The sequence below is a fragment of the Crassostrea angulata genome, chromosome 5 (genome assembly GCF_025612915.1).
Source record: "Crassostrea angulata isolate pt1a10 chromosome 5, ASM2561291v2, whole genome shotgun sequence".
Classification (NCBI taxonomy): Eukaryota; Metazoa; Mollusca; class Bivalvia; order Ostreida; family Ostreidae; genus Magallana; species Magallana angulata.
The window spans coordinates 40,965,588-40,985,876 of record NC_069115.1 but is presented as its reverse complement, the minus strand read 5'-3'; the positions used below and the strand labels follow the sequence as shown (position 1 = coordinate 40,985,876).

Sequence of the window (20,289 nt, the reverse complement as noted above, 5' to 3'; positions counted from 1 at the left end):
GATCGAATTTCGTGGATGAGTCAGTTTTCAGTCTTAGTAGGTAAATCAAACCCTTTATAAATAGTTCTCGTTGAGGATGTAAATTCGTGGGCGTGGGCTACCCACGAATACATCGAAAATTGAGCCACCACGAATTCTAATGATTCCACAGTATTGGTTTGATAGCAGAAAAATCACTTTGGGTCACACTTTGTAACACCTCATATACAAGTTTGCCTATAGAACAGAGTAAACAGAGGGAGTGCGGTGAAGAGGTGAACATATATCACAGTTCTGAGAGTTTTTGGCAAACTGGAGAAAACGTTACATCCAAGAAATAAAAACAATTTAAAATGTTATTTACCTCAAAACTCCATCGAGATTTATCATTTTATCAAAAACTATATAGCCAGTACTGAGGAAAAGATTTATATCACAATTTTTTTATGCGATAGATTCACAGAAACAGCAAGAAATTTGATATGCAGAGATAGTTTACGGGTTTATACACACAAGGAACGTATGTGTAATTTATACGGCATTTTAAACATTGAGATTGAATTTTAGATACAAATCCATTCTTTTTTTTAATTGCAATCTGTCGAATCTAAATGTTTATCCCTTGTGTTCATAAACATGCGAACTTTCTTTGCATAATCGCTTACTCCTCTCATTTTATATCAACCAATGCGTTTGATTATGTATGGAAAATTTGAAATAAAGACATTCCAATAAAATGGTCAGCATTCCCGACTTTAAGAAATAGTTGCAAAATACTGTTTGCAAAGTTGCCGATGAAATTTTCAAGTTATATGAAGGCTCTTTTAGGTAAACATTGACACATGCATCTTTTTTTTTACGATCCATGTAAGTATACATTAAATCAGGTTTGCCCTTTTACACACACATATATATATATATATATATATATATATATATATATATATATATATATATATATATATATATATATATATATATACTTCAAAATTTTGAAACAGTTAACCTCACTACAAGTTTTTTATTTTATTTCATAGTGTCTTCCATTTCACACCTTTTTATATCAAATAGCTCAGTTAAAGAAAAAAACGCATATATAAACACCGATACTTGAAAAGTATATCTTTAATTGGAACAAAAATGTGAAATATAATTTGAATGAAAGGTGTAATGTTTGATAATATTGCAATCCATTCATTAGGATGTGTTATACAGCAATAAATTATCTTCATTTTTTAGTAGACAATGGCATGAAATTCATTTTTTATTCATTATCAAATACATGTAACCGTTCTGTTTAATTTATGAGTTACAAATATTTGACCATGGACAGTCTCCAAGGGTTACTGATTTCAGATAGCTATCTATGCTTGAGACTATTGTTTCACAGTTCCCAAGTACTGTCCAGAGGATGTTATTCCTGTGCGCATAGAGAGTTTCAGAAAGCCATTTTAGTTCGCAAGTGCATTCGATCTTATTATCTGACAAGTCAACCGTGAGAGGAAAACTGTGCTTTACTCGGGTAAGGCTTTCGATGGCAAACTTCAAGGCGCAAGGTACTTGCTTCAAGTTTGTGTTTTTCAGTTCCAACCGCTCCAAATTTTTAGTGCTATCAAAGGCATGATTTGAAATATAAAGAATAGGGTTATTGTTGAGCTTGATTTCTTTAACAGAATGCAGGATTCTGACATCTTCAATATCAATACTATGGATGCGGTTATCTGATAGATCGAGAGATTTCAGAGACGTTATATTTGACAACGCTTGTGGAATACGAGAAATGCTTGAGTTGCGCATGCTTAGATTTTCTATTTGACTAACAGCCTCAGCCGCATTGTCACTAACGAATTCTAGCATGTTTTCGTCCATGGATACAGATTTCAGATTATTGAAAGCCTTGAGCGCACTTGGGAAGGTTTTCAAGCTGTCGTCTTGGAGAGAAATGTTTGTCAGATAATTCATCATGCCAGGTCTTAGCGGGACATTCATTCCATAATCTCCGACATTTTCATTATGATCAAAGTTAAAAGATTGTAAGAAAGTTAGTTTAGAAACAGCCAGAGGCACAGAATTTAGGGCAGTGTTTTCCAAACTAAGAGTCAAAAGTGTTCCCGAAAATCCGTAAAATGCGTCTTGTGGCATAAATCGAACGGCTGCTTTGGTAACATTAAGGTTTTGAAGCATTTGGAGATGTTTTAGTGTACTAGGCCAATTATTAATGTCCAAGCTACCAAAGGTCAGGGAAGTAAGAGTTGCACCAATCTTTCTCAAAACGGTCTCCGAAAAATTTTTGTCGTCGATGACGTTGTTTGAAACGTCAAGAGACTCCAATATATCTAGGTTCTTGAGAGCTAGAGGAAGAGTGGTCAAAAAGTTGTTAGACAGGTCAAGCTTCTTTAATACCGATCTCAGTGGTAAAAAAGCATCGTCAGGAATGGAGACGATGCCCATATTCTTCAGAACTAGTTCCTCGGTCTGGAGATTAGCGAACGGACTCCCGAACGTAATGGCAGTTCGGAAGTTTCCACCAACAATGTTTACAGTCTTATAGCTTTCAGAGGAACTGAAAACGGGCACCTGTGATTGACCCGTGCATGTGACGACTTTGTTCTCACAACTGCAAGTGCCGTCATAAAAAGTTGGTGGATTACACGATGCTCTTTTTTCGGATATGAGACCAGAATCCACTGTGCCATACAGAAGAGATAAACAAACCTGCAATATAAATCTAAAGGTATGATCTAATCACAGTCATCTATAAATCAGATATTATTAAACTGGTTGACAGGTTATTTGAAAGAACATCGATATCATAACTATTTTAAAAAATATTATTGCGAATTTCTACTTCTGATTCTTTGTTTATCGGTCATAGTTTTTTCATTTTTCTTTGTCAACGTTTTATTTCTCAATTCAGTTACTTATACAGAGTTAGCTTTCTTTGTTCATATTGAAGAAATATATACCGGAGAATAGATATTTTTTACAGCAATCTTTATATATATATATATATATATATATATATATATATATATAACTTCAAAACTTGTTGGAGTAAATCGATTGCAGCAAAAAGCTACTGTACAGAATGTTTGTATTTTCATGGTTGGCTATTTTAAACAAATAAAGATATAATAGCAAAGCCCAAAGAAAAAAAACATTGCTTTCACATAAAAATCCAATATCTTAAATCTTGTGTTAAGAGAGGAATAGTTTGAATATAAATAGCAGAAAAAAATTATTTATATTTTTATATATCACATTGGTTAAACAAATGTTCATGTACACGTAGAAAGCACCAACAATGACTTTAAGGCGCACATGCATGCAAACACTTCCTTCCATTTAAGTTTGTATAGTTATACAGGCATTTGTTTAAGCGCAATTTTAGTCTTTCATTTAAAGAATGAGAAGAAGAAGAAAAAATTAAAATATTTCTTTATAAAATTGTCAAGTGTTTATTAAATCAATCAACGTAAAGTGAAAAATAATAATATTACAAATAAACAAACAAAATCCTTGTAATTGCAAGTAATTTTACATATACTTATATACTTAGATATTTTCACATTTTTACAATCTGTTCATAAACTTAATGTAAAAAAGAGTAAAAAATAATACATACCAAAAATGCAGTAACCATTTTAGAATGTTTCCTGGATAATTAAAAGTAGAAAAAAAATTAATACATCTTTTATTGAAAGAAGTCAATTTACCATATCTTTATTTCCTTGTAGTAGAACATTTACCTGCAATGCTTGCCGACCCAATGCTAACTGACCGGTTTGTCTACATACATCTTATCTTTAACTTAAGGTGATGTCAGTAAAACTGGAATATGATCACCAACGATTTTATGTTTCATTGAAAACCATATGAATCATTGACCTTATACAATGAGCGTCCTATACATACTATTTAATGAGAAAACAATTTTTTTGAAATTCGAATTGAATCCTCCTGTTTTCATTTATTTTGAAATGCTAGTTACATGTAATTTAAGTTCAGCGATTTTTTTTAATTCTTAAAACTACAGTGTACTCCAGTAGTTATCATTTAAATCCTGATTTAGGTATATTGTTTTATTCGTACATTCATTGATATAATACATGAAACAAAATAGCGCGTGTTTTGAAAAAGATATTCAATATACGTGTTTCTAAAACTGACTTTCATTGATACTATCTGGATGGTGTTATAATGACGTGGCAATAAGCAGACACCCCTACTCACTGCCACCTAAATGATAAAATTTGTAACAAACTTCTAAGTAAAATCACCCAAAAACTATATGTTGTAATTTATGGCAAACTTACTAGAAAAAATACGAGTGATCTTTCACTTTAAATTGATCGCAGTTTACATTATAGATCAGCGCAATCTATTGAGGCAATATGTATTCTAATAGAGATTCTGACCAGTATTTTATTGTGTGATCAAAGTGAAGAGTTTTGTATTTTAATTCAAAAATGACATGGTTTACGAGCAAAGACAAAATATTAGAAGACGCCTCAATACTTTGCACTAAAACTTTATCAATCATGATAAACTCATTGCACGTGAACACCGTATTGCAATAGCTTTAAATTCAGCTTATACTTATACATGGAATAACAAAACCTTGAATGACCTTCATGCATTTTGTTTTGATCTGCTTTAATTTGATAAAGGATAATGATTTTTGACCGATTTATATTTTGTTGACACAGCTTTTTCTGGTTATGATAACGAGATATGAACTTAAGTCGACAAAAACACCCCAAAGTAATTCTTTTGCAGCCTGGAAAAGACCCGTCTTATCTGCACGGAAGAGATGAGCATGTGCATGTATCGCCCAGGTGTCCTTCACTGGGTGGAATGCCTCTGTAGACAGGTACCAATAACTATAAGGTGCTCCTCTTGTCAAAGCTTCTCTCAGTCCTGATTTTGCAAAGACTGAGCATGGTACGTAGCTTACAGTTTTTTCATTGATAATACGTTCATCTTCTTTGCACTTATCACCTCAAAAATGTTATATCACAAGTAATGTTAAATTCAAATCAATCCTCGCCTTACAAATTGGAAAAACATAAAGTATTTTTGTTTTGTTTTTGTTTTTGTTTTGTTTTCGTTTTGTTTTTTGTTTGTTTGTTTTTGTTTTTTTTTTTTGGGGGGGGGGGGGTGGGGGTGAGGGAGGTTGTTTGGCTAATTGTTTGTTTAGGTTTTTTTTGAGTTTTTTTTTTTTTTTTTGGGGGGGGGGGTTTAATTTGAAGATTCTATTCAATTGTAATTAAGATTAACAAACTACATCTTAGTTTTTTTTAAAGGGTAGTTTAGTAAGTTTTCACACGTAGATATTGACTTTCAATTACGATAAATAAATTATTGTTATTTTTGTTGTGTCAAATCTATATCATTCAGAATCATTTTTTCAGGAAGATTGTCTGTAATTAGTAGATATAATTAACTAAAAATAACCTGTTATCAATGCATATCTGGTTGGTTTTTTTTATAATATCCGTACTGATGTACTAATAGCATGCTAACGACTTCCTTTTAATCATCACAAATCCAGCATTCATCAATTATTGATATGTTTTGTTTAAAAAGCCAATTTCTTCTGGTTTTCGGGATGAAGTTTGAGTTGTCTCGCTAAATTAATTCATCAGGACATCGGCAACTTTATTACAAATTTGTCAGCATAAGGAAAATCCATGCGTATTATAAATTGACACTTTTATATATTGAAACTTACTTGTAACTGAATTTTCAATTCATAAGAGAGGCAAGTTTTATTTGTAAAGAACATTCTTATACAGTTTTCTGTCAAAGTCTTAAATCGATTTAATACATTGTTCGTTAATACAAAATTTAGTGGTTTGCTGTCAATATTAGATGTTAATATAGTACATTAGAAACACTTCATTATCAATGTGACAAAAGTAAATATCTTTGGGTAGGATTCGTTTAAATCCAAAGAAAGTACCTAAATTATCACGTCATTGATTTCCAGACATGTATTATAAGGGCTCATCCAATTGATGTTGATGCCTATCTTCAAGTAATTAACTCCGGGATTCTTGACCTGTCAAACTAGAAACTCTTCAGGAAAATGAACTGATGTTAAAATTCTTCTTATTGATATCTAATTGCTTGTGTGTAGATATTTTTAAAACTTTATAATTTGAAATCTTTTGCAAATGTGTTTACTTTCTATTTATAGATGCAACTGATCTTGTTAAGTGCCGTAATTAGTGTAGTAGCCGGTGCTAGCTGTCCTACTGGGTGCTCGTGTCGAAATCGCTATGTCGACTGCGTCGGTAGGCGACACACAACTATGCCTGATTTTTCTTCCCTAGGTGTCGCCTCGAACTATGACACTTTAGATATGAGAGATAATAACCTGACCACGTTGGATAATACAAGTTTTGTCGGTGCCCCTTTCAAAACAGTTTATTTATCACATAATAATTTGGCCGACAGATTCATTTCAGCAGGTGCTTTTGAAGGATTAGTTGATTCTGTCAAAATTCTTGATCTTGGTTATAATAATATTCAAAAGCTGCCAGTTGCTCTGAAAGAGTTAAAAATGATTGAGGAACTAGATGTATCCCATAATCCAATGCGGTTCTCAAACTCCTTCCCTGCTGACATTATGAGAGCTATGGGAGATACGATCACTGCTTTCACTTTCGGAAACAACCAGTTGGTCAGCTGGCCGGAGTCTTTGAATCACTTTGTTCAGCTTCAAAAACTTCATGTGGATCAACTTGGATCATTTATGCAGGTCTTGACTCCAGAGGCATTTCACGGCTTTGAGACAACACTTTTATACTTGAAGATTGAGAAAACTAATTTAATCGCTGTACCCATTGGAATAAGCAAGCTAAAAAATCTAGAAGAGCTTCATTTTGACGACAACCCCCAGATAACGGATAAAGGTGTTCTTATCCAGTCGTTCCCGACAAACACCGACAGTCCTAAACTCAGGATAGTCAGTTTAGATGGTGATGGTCTAACTAAATTTCCACCAGTCCTTAAATATCTTAGAGCCCTTAATAAATTAAGTTTAGACAGAAACCTGCTTGACTTTCTAAGTGATGCCTCTATCAGTGGTAATGTGACTGCAGCAGAGCTGTCATTGGTCAACTGTGGTCTAGACCGAATCCCAGGAGCGCTCTCTGATTTACATTACCTTACTCATCTCGATTTGTCTCAAAATGACATAAGAACGATCGAACATAACGATCTTGAGAACCTTCCAACTCTTGAGCAATTGGTCATTCAAAACGCCTCTCTAGAATACATTTCGAATAATGCTTTTTCAGCTCTACACCGCCTGGATAGTTTGGACTTTAGGCAAACCAATCTCAAGCAGGTGCCCGATGCCTTGAATGCGATGTATCCATGTCCTGCTAAAGTAGATCTCATCGGAAATAAAGTAGATTGTATGTGTGAGACCCTTGTGTGGCTCGCAGCTAAAACTGAGTGGTGCCAGAATCACGGATCGCCAATGGATATTACAGGGGACTGCGACACCATTGCCTCCACAGTGAAAAACTATGTTACAAAGTATATCCCAAATTGTCCACAGTACAAAGTTGACAACAATATTGCACCGTATAACCACGGCTAATTTGCTGTTGATGAGTTTTCACGTTTTAATTTTTTGTTTTTAGCTTTAGATACTGGTGAATTGTACTATGAATGTTCCTTCAGACATTACAAAATTAATTTTTATTCATTAAATGCAATTTCATGCTCTTTTTACTTTGTATCTAAAACTTTAATTTTCTTTTTGTCATAAACATGAATTTATTGAATCTTAGTACATGTATCATTATGGTAATAAATGGTTTACTCAAGCAAACCTTTAAAAACGTGACTTCAAACATTGCATTTTTATAGCACAACACAGAATCTATTGCATAAAATAGAACTGCAAAAGGATTACAGATTATATGTATACATAATCATTTCTTTCTTTGAAAAAAAAGTTCAATATTTCAATGACTTAGTTTAATTAGGTTAATTTTTATCAGATAAATATTCATCATTAGAATTCAACAGTAATCCACGACAAAAAATACGTTATAATACCAGTGAGTGCCTCTCAGAACATTTTTTGTTTAGTTTTTAATTATATTCTGAAAAAAAAAACATGTATTATTGGATATCATTAATTACAAATCTAATATATATATTTTAAGAACAAATGTTCAAGCATCATATTAAGAACTTTTTTCAATGTAAACTACACATACATTGCAAAATTGAGGTGCAGTTTGGACAAAGGGAAATGCATAATTGTGAAATAAAAATTAAACTGGGAGCAATTTAGTTTAAAATAATTTCATCCACAACACCTCTTTGAAAATGTCAGAACAAATAAGACCAGTACATCTACATAAAGATGTTCATTTTGAATTAAATTTCAACGATATGTAGATTATTTTTAGGCTTTGGGCTAAACGTTGAAAAATATCAGGTATAAAAATGTGTTTTGTAAAATTATATACAACCGTATATATCAGAAAAATTGTATTAGGAAGAATTTTATAAAAAATATAACTCAAGTATGCGTCTTTTTACCCCAATGAACCCAAATGATACCCAAATGAACCCCAATGATACCCTATGATACTAAGTATGTTCATAATTGATACACTTAATGTATTTTATGTACCAACATGTTACACAAATAAATGAAATTTCAACTTTGCGGCGTTTTTTCACCAATTGGGCCATATCTTGTAATGGAAAATGATTAGAAGCTAAAATTTGACTCAAAGATTGTTTGTGGCCTGTAAATATGTCCTGATATGAGCTTTAGTCAATTGAAGATTGTCGGAGGGGTGTGTAGTAAATTTTATGAACACGGGTTGACTAATTAACATCAAGACGGAAAGTGGAAGGCGAGTTTTCAATTGGACTGATACTTTGGATTTGCAAATCTGGTTTAAAGAATGCAAATAAATTCGCATTGTTTTTAATTTCATTTCTATACCACGACAGATTGGTAGTTAATACTTATATTATATGAGTTAATACTAACACTATACTTGTAAACAATGGACGGATTGTGTTCTACGTCTAAACGAATAAAGAAATCGGGAAAGTTGAGTGGGAGAACCCCTCTCTCCTAAATTGCTTTTTAAAATTTCTCTCCAATTGCTTTAAATTCTTATTTGGGACAGTAATAAAAAATATTGAGAAATTTGACCTTGGAAGAAAATTGTATATATTATCCATTTCAGTTCGGATTTTTTTAAACCCTGCCCGCTCCTCTAAATATTTATTATTATTTTTTTTATTTTAAATAATAGTTTAAAAAAAAGAATTTAGAAAACTTTCGAACCAAAAAAAAGAAAGGAAAAAAGACCATGATATTATAGTGTAAACGGTGTTTATTCACACGCTTGCGCGGAACATCTTTTAACTATGCACATATTTAGTATCATTTGAGTATTTCATGGTTCTTTAGGGAATCATTGGGGTTCATTGGGATATCATTTGGTATCATAGGGGTATCAATTGGTATCATCGTGGTATCATTGGGGTATAATTGGGGATCATTCGGGTTTTATGGATATCGTTGGGGTTCATTGGGGTAAAAAGACGCACCGCTTTTAGTGATTTCTTTTTTTTTTAGTTTGAGAACCGTATCTCTATGGAGCTACAGTTTTATCCATACAAAACGTATTCATTTATAGCGCACAAAAAGTTGTGAATGGTTTTTGAATTATCATAAAAAATATTCTTTAAATATTTTCGTACCAACAGATTAATTAGAACATGGTTTGACCAATTAGTCTTTTGGTTTACCTTTCGTTGAAACTTGTCACCACACTACATTAAATTTTAAGTCTAAAACAAAGTAATTGTGCATTAATTAAAACAGGTTATTAATCACATATCAGTTTATTAAACGAAAATACCAGAAATAATTTTATGCACACTGCATTGTACATGTACAATTTACAGGAATGATTCTTTTAATTTCTATAATAAATGAATCACATCTTTCCTTATGTCTATATGATATTAATTTATCTCGTGATTTTACTTGCACAGCTAACACTTGATTATGTTGCTTATGAATTACAAATCGTTGACGTCGGACAGTCTCCAAGGGTTACTGACTTCAGGTAACTATCGATACTAGAAACTATTGTTTCACAGTTCCCAAGTACTGTCCAGTTGATGTTATTCCTGTGCGCATAGAGAGTATCTGATAACCATTTCAGTTCGCATGTGCATTCGATTTTATTCTCTGACAAGTCAACCGTGAGAGGAAAGACGTGCTTGACCCGGGTAAGGTTTTCGATGGCAAACTTCAAGGCGCAAGGTACTTGCTTCAAATTTGTGTTTTTAAGTTCCAACCGCTCTAAATTTTCAGTGCTATCAAAGGCGTGATTTGAAATATAAAGAATAGGGTTATTGTTTAGTTTGATTTCTTTAACAGAGTGCAAGATTCGGACATCTTCAATATCAATACTATGAATGCGGTTATCTGATAAGTCGATAGATTTCAGTGACGTTAGATCCGCCAACGCTTGCGGAATACGAGAAATGCTAGAGTTTCGCATACTTAGATTCTCGATCTGCCTCACGGATGTTGCTGCATTGTCACTTACAAATTCAAGCATGTTTTCGTCCATGGATACAGATTTCAGATTAGCAAAAGCTTGGAGTGCACTAGGGAAGGTTTTCAAGCTGTCGTCTTGGAAAGAAATGTTTGTCAGATAATTCATCATACCGCGCAAGAGCGGAACATTCATTCCATAGTCTCCGACATTTTCATTGTGATCAAAGTTAAAAGATTGTAAGAAAGTTAGTCTAGCAACAGCCAAAGGCACGGAATTTAGAGCAGTGTTCTCCAAACTTAGAGTCAGCAGCGTTCCAGAAAATCCATAAAATGCGTCTTGTGGCATGAATCGAATGGCTGCCTTGGTAACGTTAAGGTTTTGAAGCATTTGGAGGTGTTTCAGTGTATTCGGCCAATTATTAATATCTAAGCTACCGAAAGTAAAAGAAGTTAGAGTTGCACCAAGCTTTCTCAAAACGATCTCGGTAAAATTTTTGTCGTCGATGACGTTGTTTGAAACGTCAAGAGACTCTAATACATCCAGCTCCTTGAGAGCTAGAGGAAGGGTGGTCAAAAAGTTATTAGACAGGTCAAGCTTTTTTAATACCAATTTCAGTGGTAAAAATGCGTGGTCAGGAATGGAGACGATATCCATATCCTTTAAGATAAGTTCCTCTGTCTGGAGGTTAGCGAACGGATTCCCAAACTTAATGGCATTACGGAAGTTTCCCCCTACAAAATTCACCGTCTTGTAATGATCACCTGAACTAAAATCAGGCATTTGTGATTGTCCATTGCACGTGACGACATTGTCCTCACAACTGCACGTGCCGTCGTAGTAATGCGGAACATTACAGGAAGCTCGTTTTTCGGAAATTACCCCAGACTCAACAGTTTTGCACAACAAAGACAAACACACCTACAATTCAAATGCTATAAGTTTATTATTGTTGAATAAAATAAAACAAACTCTATCTGATTCAAGATATATCTGAAGAGTGAATATTAAGTTATGAATTACAGAATATTTAAAATTGAATTGATTCATTAGACTTTGAATCTTTAAATAACCATTTTTTGCTCCTTAGACTTTAAAATCTACTCAACAGATATTTGAATTGAACACCCTTGAACTTTGCTTTTTTGTCATTAATTATATTTCTATACAGAGTTACTTTTCTTTCTAAATTTTACATAACATACAAAAGACATATTATATACATGTACATGTATATTTGAATATTTTCTTTAGCCAAAAAATAAATCATTTAATAACTTATAAAACTTTAATATCCTGTATGAAATGATGTTTTGAACTTAAAAAGGAGCTGGAAAAAGTGAAGGGAGATGATCAAGTTGTGCAAAATAAGGCTTTCTGTAACAGGGGTGTACTTGTTTTCGTTATACTGGGAACAGCCGAATACCTAATTACAACCTATTGGTTAAAGATTGTTAGACCGTCCTTGCATTAATCCATACATAAACTCGTTAAAAATTTGTCCATGGGTTTTAACGTTAATTGACAAATCGTCATGATATTTTTAAAGGCATTTTTTGAATCGAAAAATGATGCATAAACAATTTATGTATAATGATAATGTTGTACAATTTAACAAGATAACAAATATCACAGTTTTACACAGGAACTAGTAACAATGAAAAATATTTCCCCATATATTGCTTAAGAGTTACGCATGAGAGTACATGTGTATCTTAAGCTCATATAAAAAATTTCTATGTAGAATTTAAACGCAGAAGCGGTTATAAAATACATACCAATAATGTCGTAATCATTTTATATCGTTTCCTGAAAAAATATTATATAATTTTTTTTAAAATCTTTCATATGTCTTTGATTAAAACAAAGTGGATGGTTTTAGTTTAATGCACAGCATTAGCCATTTACCTGCAGTGTTTGCCGACCAAATGCAATCTGACTGGTTTGTCTTCTAAAACCTTATCTTTAAATCATTCAAGTTGGAATATTATCCCCCAATGATTTCATTTAAGCATTGGCTGCTTATTTTTGGATTCCGTCGGTCCTATAACACACCAATCGGTGCAGACAAATTGAATGAAAATATAGTATTAAAATTTGTCTGCACGGTACCGTTTCGTGTGTTATAGAACAGACAAAATCCAAAATTTCATGCTTATATTTATAATCATACTGATGTCTATTTGTATGAAAGATTTGTGTATCGTCACTTTAAAGCCATTATATACGTTCTTAATCAGGAATATGAAACATATATGCAACAGAGATTCTATCCCTTTAGTTCGATTCAGTTACTAAAAATTAAAAATAAAATGCAAGAAACTAGCTTTTTCGAAAACAGTCTGTTTTATTGACGAATAGATATGATTTAACTATTATACTCCATTCGAGCATATCAAATTGGTTATATAAGTTTGAATGTTTCATTTAATTTTGCAATGATATCTATGTATTACTCAAAACGCGTGATGACGTTTATATTTATGGTTATGGCGCATTAATTAGCAAATTAAAGTGTATTCAAATGTAATTGAACGTCGCAGATTTTCAATGCAAACAAAAGGGAGAAAACGTATTGTTGTTAAACATCCTGCCATACAGTTTTGTGCATTTTCTAGGCGTAAAGAGAACGAGCTCGAAAATAAAATAAATACTACATGTAATAATGAAGTTAAATATGCACGCAAATCTCATATAATAATAATTGAAATCTATCATTAAGCCCTTCGGGCATTATTTGATTTAATCACGCCTCGACCAAAATTATCACTTCATAATACTCAAAGAATGGTTCCTTATTCCTTAATCATATGCAATTTAGGTGTTTCTCTGCGCATGAACGTCGGAAAAGTTATTCAGAGAAGCATCACGGGTGGGGGGGGGGAGAAAAAAAATGACAACAAGTTTGTTAACCAAATTAAATAGTGAAAAAACTGTTTGACGGTATCAAAAATTATTAATTCAAAACTTTGTGCGAGGAATAACCATTGTCAATAAACATAGCAAATATATACCATTTTAATTAATTTATTTCTGATCAGATATGTAAATATATGCCATTTTAACTCATATCTGATAAGATAAAACATAACGTTAGTTTAATCCTTATCGAGGGCTCACGACTCAAAACATCTGTACCGTCTTTGTCTTTTATTTCCTTTGCTATCAGAATTCCGACCTAGCTGCAGATCTGTAGCCTCCGCTCTGAAAAAAAAAATTGGATGGACAGAACTACAGGGACACCCATGGAAACAATCGTGTATTTATTGCGCACAAAACTGATAAGCCTTATTTGTACACAAATTCCGTTGAACAAATTAGTGACATTAAATTCTTTATGCAATTTACTACTTCGTCACTTTACTTGCCTCGGATTTTCTCTAAACATGCTAACCGATCTCGGAAAACGAAGTACATTGTATTATAAATTCAGATCGAGATCGAGAATCGCCATTTTTACATGAAAACAAACTGCACAACTTAAATTCACAAGGCTGTTGATGGTGTTTAAAAGACTGTCAGAGGCAAGTAAAGTGACACTATCAGTAGCAACATGTCTGAAGAAAGTTTCGGAATCAAATGCATGTACAGAATGTTTTCGGAAATACGATCAATCGGTCAAAAACTAATGAAATTTTTGTGTACCGTAAATTGCAGTTGTTTTTTTTACTATTAATGGCACTGTAGCCCCCACGCCTTCATCCGATTATTTTTCAGACCGTGAGCTACGTATACAGATCTGCAGCTACATGCCGACCATGCTTTTTGTCGATTTTTTGTTTACATGTACATATTTGCTTTAGGATACCATGTGATCAGATGGTACTGGATATTTAAAACTGAGGCATTTACAGAGCGGATCGGTTTAAAAATATATATTAATTGGAAATTATATTGCAATTGAATATTGTTATTTACGTTTGAATTAAATTGTGTTTGTTGCAGAAAGTTTTTAACTTGTGTAGATCATCACTGTCAAAATTTGGGTCGGGTTTCTAATATAGCAAATCAGAGTTTAAAACGGCATAAATTATATAGCTTTTAAATTTCCAAAAGGTTTTTTTTTTTTATCAAATTCATCTCTATTTGATGATTACGGAAGCTCATTGAGGCCAGCTTAGCAGAAAGAATAATTTCTTTTGCATTTAAACGCAATAATTATTGCGTTTAATTGCAATCTTTTGCGTTAAATCGCAATATGTTTTGCGTTAAAACGCAAAAGATTGCGATTAAACGCAATAGCTATTGCGTTTAAACGCAAAGAACATTGCGTTTTAACGCAAAGATTTGCGTTTAAACGCAAAGTTTTGCGCTTAAACGCAAAAGTATTGCGTTTAAACGCTAAATATTATTGCGTTTAAACGCAAAGGTAATATTGCGTTTAAACGCAATAATTTTTTGCGAATAAACGCAAACGTTTTTTCGATTAAACGCAATGATTTTGCGATTAAACGGAATAATCGTTGCGTTTAATCGCAAGAGGTATTGGGTTTAAACGCAATAGTTATTGCGTTTTATTGCAAAACTGTTTTTTAATTTGAACATGACTTTTCTATTCAGACCAAAAGAAGAGGTTTATGACATACTTATGATATGCCACAACCATCCATCAATCTGTTTATTTAATTTGAAATGTTAGACATTTCTCGCTTTTCTCGTCGTGCTCTCTCCTCTATTTCTAATTTGTTTTTCATATTTTTTCTCATGAATCGAATCTTATTTATTCAATGAAATCAAATAGTCCGCACATACACTGTATAACTGCCATCCATACTGCTTTATTATATAATTGTCAAATGAAAGTGATAATTAAATGTTTATTCAATATGACGGACTGATTTGGCATTTATTGTAATTGTTATATCACTGATTTGAATTAGTGATATCACCTATTGAAAAAGTGATAGCATTTATTAGAATTGGTATTATAACATATCAATCACTTATTTATCTTGTGATGTGAACAAGGGATATCACATATTTGAAAAAAATGATACATTTATCACTCTTTGAGTGTGAATAGATGCAATCACCTATTCAAATAGATGATTTTACTTTTTGAAAAGGTTATATAACCTATTCAATTAGGTAATATCTTGGAGACAATAAATTTTCATAGTATAGCCATCAATGCAACTATTCAAGTTCCATTTGTTTTAATTTGTCACACGAATCGACATGCCTGTATTTATAAGGCCCCTTGGCATAATGCTCTTTGCGATGGAGTCTTTTCCGTTTTTTCAATCCAACTGTTTCTCACAGTCTAGATACAAAGTATCCGGCAAGCAAACATCACTAGTGCATCCATCAATAGCCATTTTGCATGTCATCTCTAAGGAAGAATTTGGAAACAAATATAAGCAAAGACTTATTTTTCTCTTGTATTTCCTTCTTTTCAGGATACGTTTGCATAGAAGTGCCTGATGCTTTCAAGTTATGACAACTTACTATTTCATTATAAGTGAAAACCAGAAATTGAGTCTTTGTGATGTGTCAAGTGGTGTCATCAAATCACGGACTTGGTACATATACTAAGTGTATATATAAGCAAATGAATTAATTGCGATTTAACGCAAAAATCATTGCGTTTAATCGCAAAATCATTGCATTTAATCGCAAAATTATTGCGTTTAATCGCAAAATCATTGCATTTAATCGCAAAATTATTGCGTTTAATCGCAAAAATTATTGCGTTTAATCGCAAAAACGTTTGCGTTTATTTGCAAAATAAATTGCGTTTAAACGCAATAATAGCTTTGCGTTTAAACGCAATATTTGTTTTGCGTTTAAACGCAATACTTTTGCAATTAAACGCAAAACATTGCGTTTAAACGCAAAACTTTGCGTTCAAACGCAATCCACTTTGCGTTTAATCGCATAACTTTTTGCGTTTTATCGCAATCTTTTGCGTTTAAACGCAAAATAAATTGCGAATAAACGCAAAAGATTGCATTAAAACGCAATAACTATTTCGATTTAACGCAATATAAATTAATTTATTTGCTTAACTGGCCTCAATAAGCTTCCGTACATTGGTTTATGTTATCATTGTTAAAGAAACGCATGTGATCTTTAAGATATATTGTACTTGTTTAACGAGGACGATTACAAAAAAAAATTGGGATATTTTAAAATAAAAAAAACATATATCTTGTTTTTTAGTTGATGACATCTCCTATTTTATTTGACATACCTGTGCCTTTTTTAACGACACTATTCATTTTTCTAGTCATAATAGAGAGATAGTGACCCAGGTCTGATAAAATACCCCAAAGTAATTCTTTTGCAGCCTGGAGAAGACCCATCTTATCTACACGGAAGTAAAGAACATGTCCCAAAAAGGTGTCCCCTCTCTGTTGAGATGCCTCTGTTGGCAAGTACCCGGTATTCGGTAACTGCAACGTATAAGATGTTCCTCTTGTAGAGTTTTTTATCATTACTTTCTAAACAAAGACTGAAAATGGTTGGTATTTTCATATATTTTTTAAAAATTTCTCATTGATACAAGTATGTTGATAGTCTTATACTGATACTGTTTTTAAGATGCTAATTAAGCAATTGTATTTGTTACTTAATTCTTACCTATTCTTAATTTATATAAATATACCTAACAGACATTTTATTTTGATTTATTTGAAAAGAAAAACTACATCTGTTGCATCGTGTATTCATGTATACTGAAAGTCGATCATGATATATACAGTATTTGTATTTTCGTACTAAATAAGACCAATAAAGCTTTCTTTTTAATTGTCTTGGATTCTGTTATATGGGAGCTACGGTTCCGTACGTGTTAAAACGTTGTTATTTACGGCGCACAAAATTGCGCTAGTATCGCAAGTATCGATGTAATTTAACTTTTACGTACATTATGCATGGGTCAGATTACATAAGATTCTTATTACATTTAATAGCACGCTAATTTCCAAAAACACCAGCATCTGCATACATAAACTAAGCATATGTCTAAGTAAAAAACAAACGTTCTTTTCATTTTAAATATGTTGCTTAATACATCAATAAGTAGCATAGTTGGAGTTATATTTTATATTTTGGTATGTTTTTCTCGTGTATTTAAGTTTTTTCAATTCTTATATTTTGATTGTATTGTTTCTCTGAACAGAAAAATACTAAGTAAATGAATACATGCATTAACAACTAAAATGAGCCGAATATTTCTGATATTTTTTTAAAATAATTTCGAACACAGATTTTTGTTAACGCCTCCTTTAGAATTTATTTCACGTCCTCTCTGTAAAGATGTACATGTATTTGTTTTTTATACGAATGTTTTGGTGTCAGTGGTACACTTCATGATTTATGTAACACATATACATGTAAAAATTTCATGACATACCTTCATTAACGCTTTATGTGGGTGAATGATTTTATTCTTAAAATGACATGTGTATGAAACTCATATGTGTACATGTGCATTTTAAGTAACAAAAAAGCTTGACCTGACGGACCGATTTTATTGAAAAAAGCTAAATTTTGTTGTTTAAAAACTTTCACAAAATTATGCTTTATTTCTGACATAATGAGTAATTTCTAACTATTTGTGCTAAATTGCATTCACTCTCTATTTATAGATGCGGCTGATCTTACTAAGCGCCCTGATTAGTGTAGTAGCCAGTGCTAGCTGTCCTACTGGGTGCTCGTGTCGAAATCGTTATGTCGACTGCAGCGGTAGGCGACATACCACTATGCCTGATTTTTCTTCCCTAGGTGTCGCTTCGAACTATGACACTTTAGATATGAGAAATAACAACCTGACCACGTTGGACAATGCAAGTTTTGTCGGTGCCCCCTTCGAAACGGTTTATTTATCACATAATAATTTGGCCGACAGATTTATTTCAGCAGGTGCTTTTGAAGGATTAGTTGATTCTGTCAAAATTCTTGATCTTGGTTTCAACAATATTCAGAAACTGCCAACTGCCCTGAAAGAGTTAAACATGATTGAAGAACTGGATGTATCGCATAATCCAATGCGGTTCTCAAACTCCTTCCCTGCTGACATTATGAGAGCTATGGGAGATACGATCACTGCTTTCACTTTCGGAAACAACCAGTTGGTCAGCTGGCCAGAGTCTTTGAATCACTTTGTTCAGCTTCAAAAACTTCATGTGGATCAACTTGGATCATTCATGCAAGTCTTAACTCCAGAAGCATTTCACGGCTTTGAAACAACACTTTTATACTTGAAGATAGAGAATACTAATTTAATCGCTGTACCCATTGGAATAAGCAAGCTCAAAAATCTAGAAGAGCTTCATTTTGACGACAACCCCCAGATAACCGATAAAGGTGTTCTTATCCAGTCGTTTCCGCTAAAATTTGAACCACCCAAACTCAGGATAGTCAGCTTGGATGGTGATGGTCTGACTAAATTTCCACCAGTTCTGAAATATCTTAGAGCCCTTGATAAACTAAGCCTAGACAGAAACCTGCTTGATTTTCTAAGCGACGCTTCTATAGAAGGTAACGTTACGGCCACAGAGTTGTCATTGGTCAACTGTGGTTTGGACCGAATCCCAGGAGCGCTCTCTGATTTACATTACCTTACTCATCTCGATTTGTCCCAAAATGACATAAAAACAATCGAACATAACGATCTCGAGAACCTTCCAACCCTTGAGCAATTGGTCATTCAAAACGCCTCTCTGGAATACATTTCGAATAACGCCTTCGCAGCTTTGCACCACCTTGTTAGCTTGGATTTAAGGCTAACTAATCTTAAACAGGTTCCCATTGCCCTAAATCTGATGCATCCATGCCCTGCCAAAGTGGACCTCATCGGAAATAAAGTAGATTGTATGTGTGAGACCCTTGTGTGGCTGGCAACTAAGACTGAGTGGTGCCAGGCCCAAGGATCGCCAATGGACATCACAGGGGACTGCGACACCATTGACTCCACAGTGAAAAACTATGTTGCGAAGTACATCCCAAATTGTCCTCAATACAAAGTTGACCACAACATTGCACCGTATAACCACGGCTAATTTCTTTTTGCATTAATTTAAGCATTTATTTTCACCTGTGTTCTTTCATTTAAAATTGCTTGGATTTTTTTTTTGTAAAACGATACATTAACAACTAACCTTCATTCACTAATTGCTTTTTTCTCATTATTATATTTTGTAAATTTGTCCGATGATCGCAAGGACAAATCTAGGTTATTAAAAAATAATGCAAAGTGTTTGATTAAGCTTTTATTTTACATCAAGCACCATACATGAATTATTAACATATCAAAGCACAACACTTACTATCACTACATTGTATGTAATAGGGCTTGAACTCAGATTTTACATTTTTTCGATGATTGAATGGACATCATTACAAAAAAGCTCGAGAAATGAACATTTAGTGGTAAGTGTATCTTTTACAACAAGCACCGTATCATTACATCTCAAACTAAAACATTGAAATATACATGTATTTACATCTACCAATTATTTTTTCTATTTCTTAAGAAATAACCGATTGTGATTTATAGTTCTAAAGAAACTGACAGGGTTAAAACTACACGATCAAGTTCTAACCAGTTTGTCAATCGGTCGAAACCATCAACAATTTAAGATAAATCAAAGATTGCCAGAAATAATCATGATGATATCAGACTTAACTTACTTTTTTTTTACGATTTATTCATTAATTTCTAAAAATAAAATAAAATAAACAAGCATTCTGAGAGTATTGCATAAGCAATACACGTCCCCTACCGGTTTGTAGAAATTTG

At 33.0% G+C, this 20,289-nt stretch overlaps 4 protein-coding genes across 4 annotated transcripts; 2 read left to right on the top strand and 2 right to left on the bottom strand.

Moving 5' to 3' along the window:
- Positions 1 to 1,088: 1,088 nt before the first annotated feature.
- Positions 1,089 to 3,817, bottom strand: LOC128184105 (leucine-rich repeat-containing protein 40-like). Its single transcript, XM_052853442.1, has 3 exons — positions 3,729 to 3,817; positions 3,605 to 3,635; positions 1,089 to 2,694 (listed from the first exon to the last, which is right to left on the bottom strand). Exons 2-3 carry the CDS (start codon positions 3,620 to 3,622, stop codon positions 1,282 to 1,284), a joined length of 1,431 nt encoding a protein of 476 aa, XP_052709402.1. The 5' UTR covers positions 3,623 to 3,635; positions 3,729 to 3,817; the 3' UTR covers positions 1,089 to 1,281.
- Positions 3,818 to 4,769: 952 nt separating this feature from the next.
- On the top strand, positions 4,770 to 7,838 carry LOC128185646 (leucine-rich repeat and death domain-containing protein 1-like). Its single transcript, XM_052855248.1, has 2 exons — positions 4,770 to 4,923; positions 6,182 to 7,838. Exons 1-2 carry the CDS (start codon positions 4,921 to 4,923, stop codon positions 7,592 to 7,594), a joined length of 1,416 nt encoding a protein of 471 aa, XP_052711208.1. The 5' UTR covers positions 4,770 to 4,920; the 3' UTR covers positions 7,595 to 7,838.
- A 1,995-nt stretch (positions 7,839 to 9,833) lies between these two features.
- On the bottom strand, positions 9,834 to 12,526 carry LOC128185645 (leucine-rich repeat-containing protein 40-like). The gene is made up of 3 exons (XM_052855247.1): positions 12,453 to 12,526; positions 12,323 to 12,353; positions 9,834 to 11,465 (listed from the first exon to the last, which is right to left on the bottom strand). The coding sequence occupies exons 2-3, from the start codon at positions 12,338 to 12,340 to the stop codon at positions 10,053 to 10,055; spliced, it is 1,431 nt and encodes a 476-aa protein (XP_052711207.1). The 5' UTR covers positions 12,341 to 12,353; positions 12,453 to 12,526; the 3' UTR covers positions 9,834 to 10,052.
- Positions 12,527 to 16,871: 4,345 nt separating this feature from the next.
- On the top strand, positions 16,872 to 19,653 carry LOC128186007 (leucine-rich repeats and immunoglobulin-like domains protein 3). Its single transcript, XM_052855738.1, has 2 exons — positions 16,872 to 17,007; positions 18,137 to 19,653. The coding sequence occupies exons 1-2, from the start codon at positions 17,005 to 17,007 to the stop codon at positions 19,547 to 19,549; spliced, it is 1,416 nt and encodes a 471-aa protein (XP_052711698.1). The 5' UTR covers positions 16,872 to 17,004; the 3' UTR covers positions 19,550 to 19,653.
- The last annotated feature ends 636 nt before the right edge of the window (positions 19,654 to 20,289 follow it).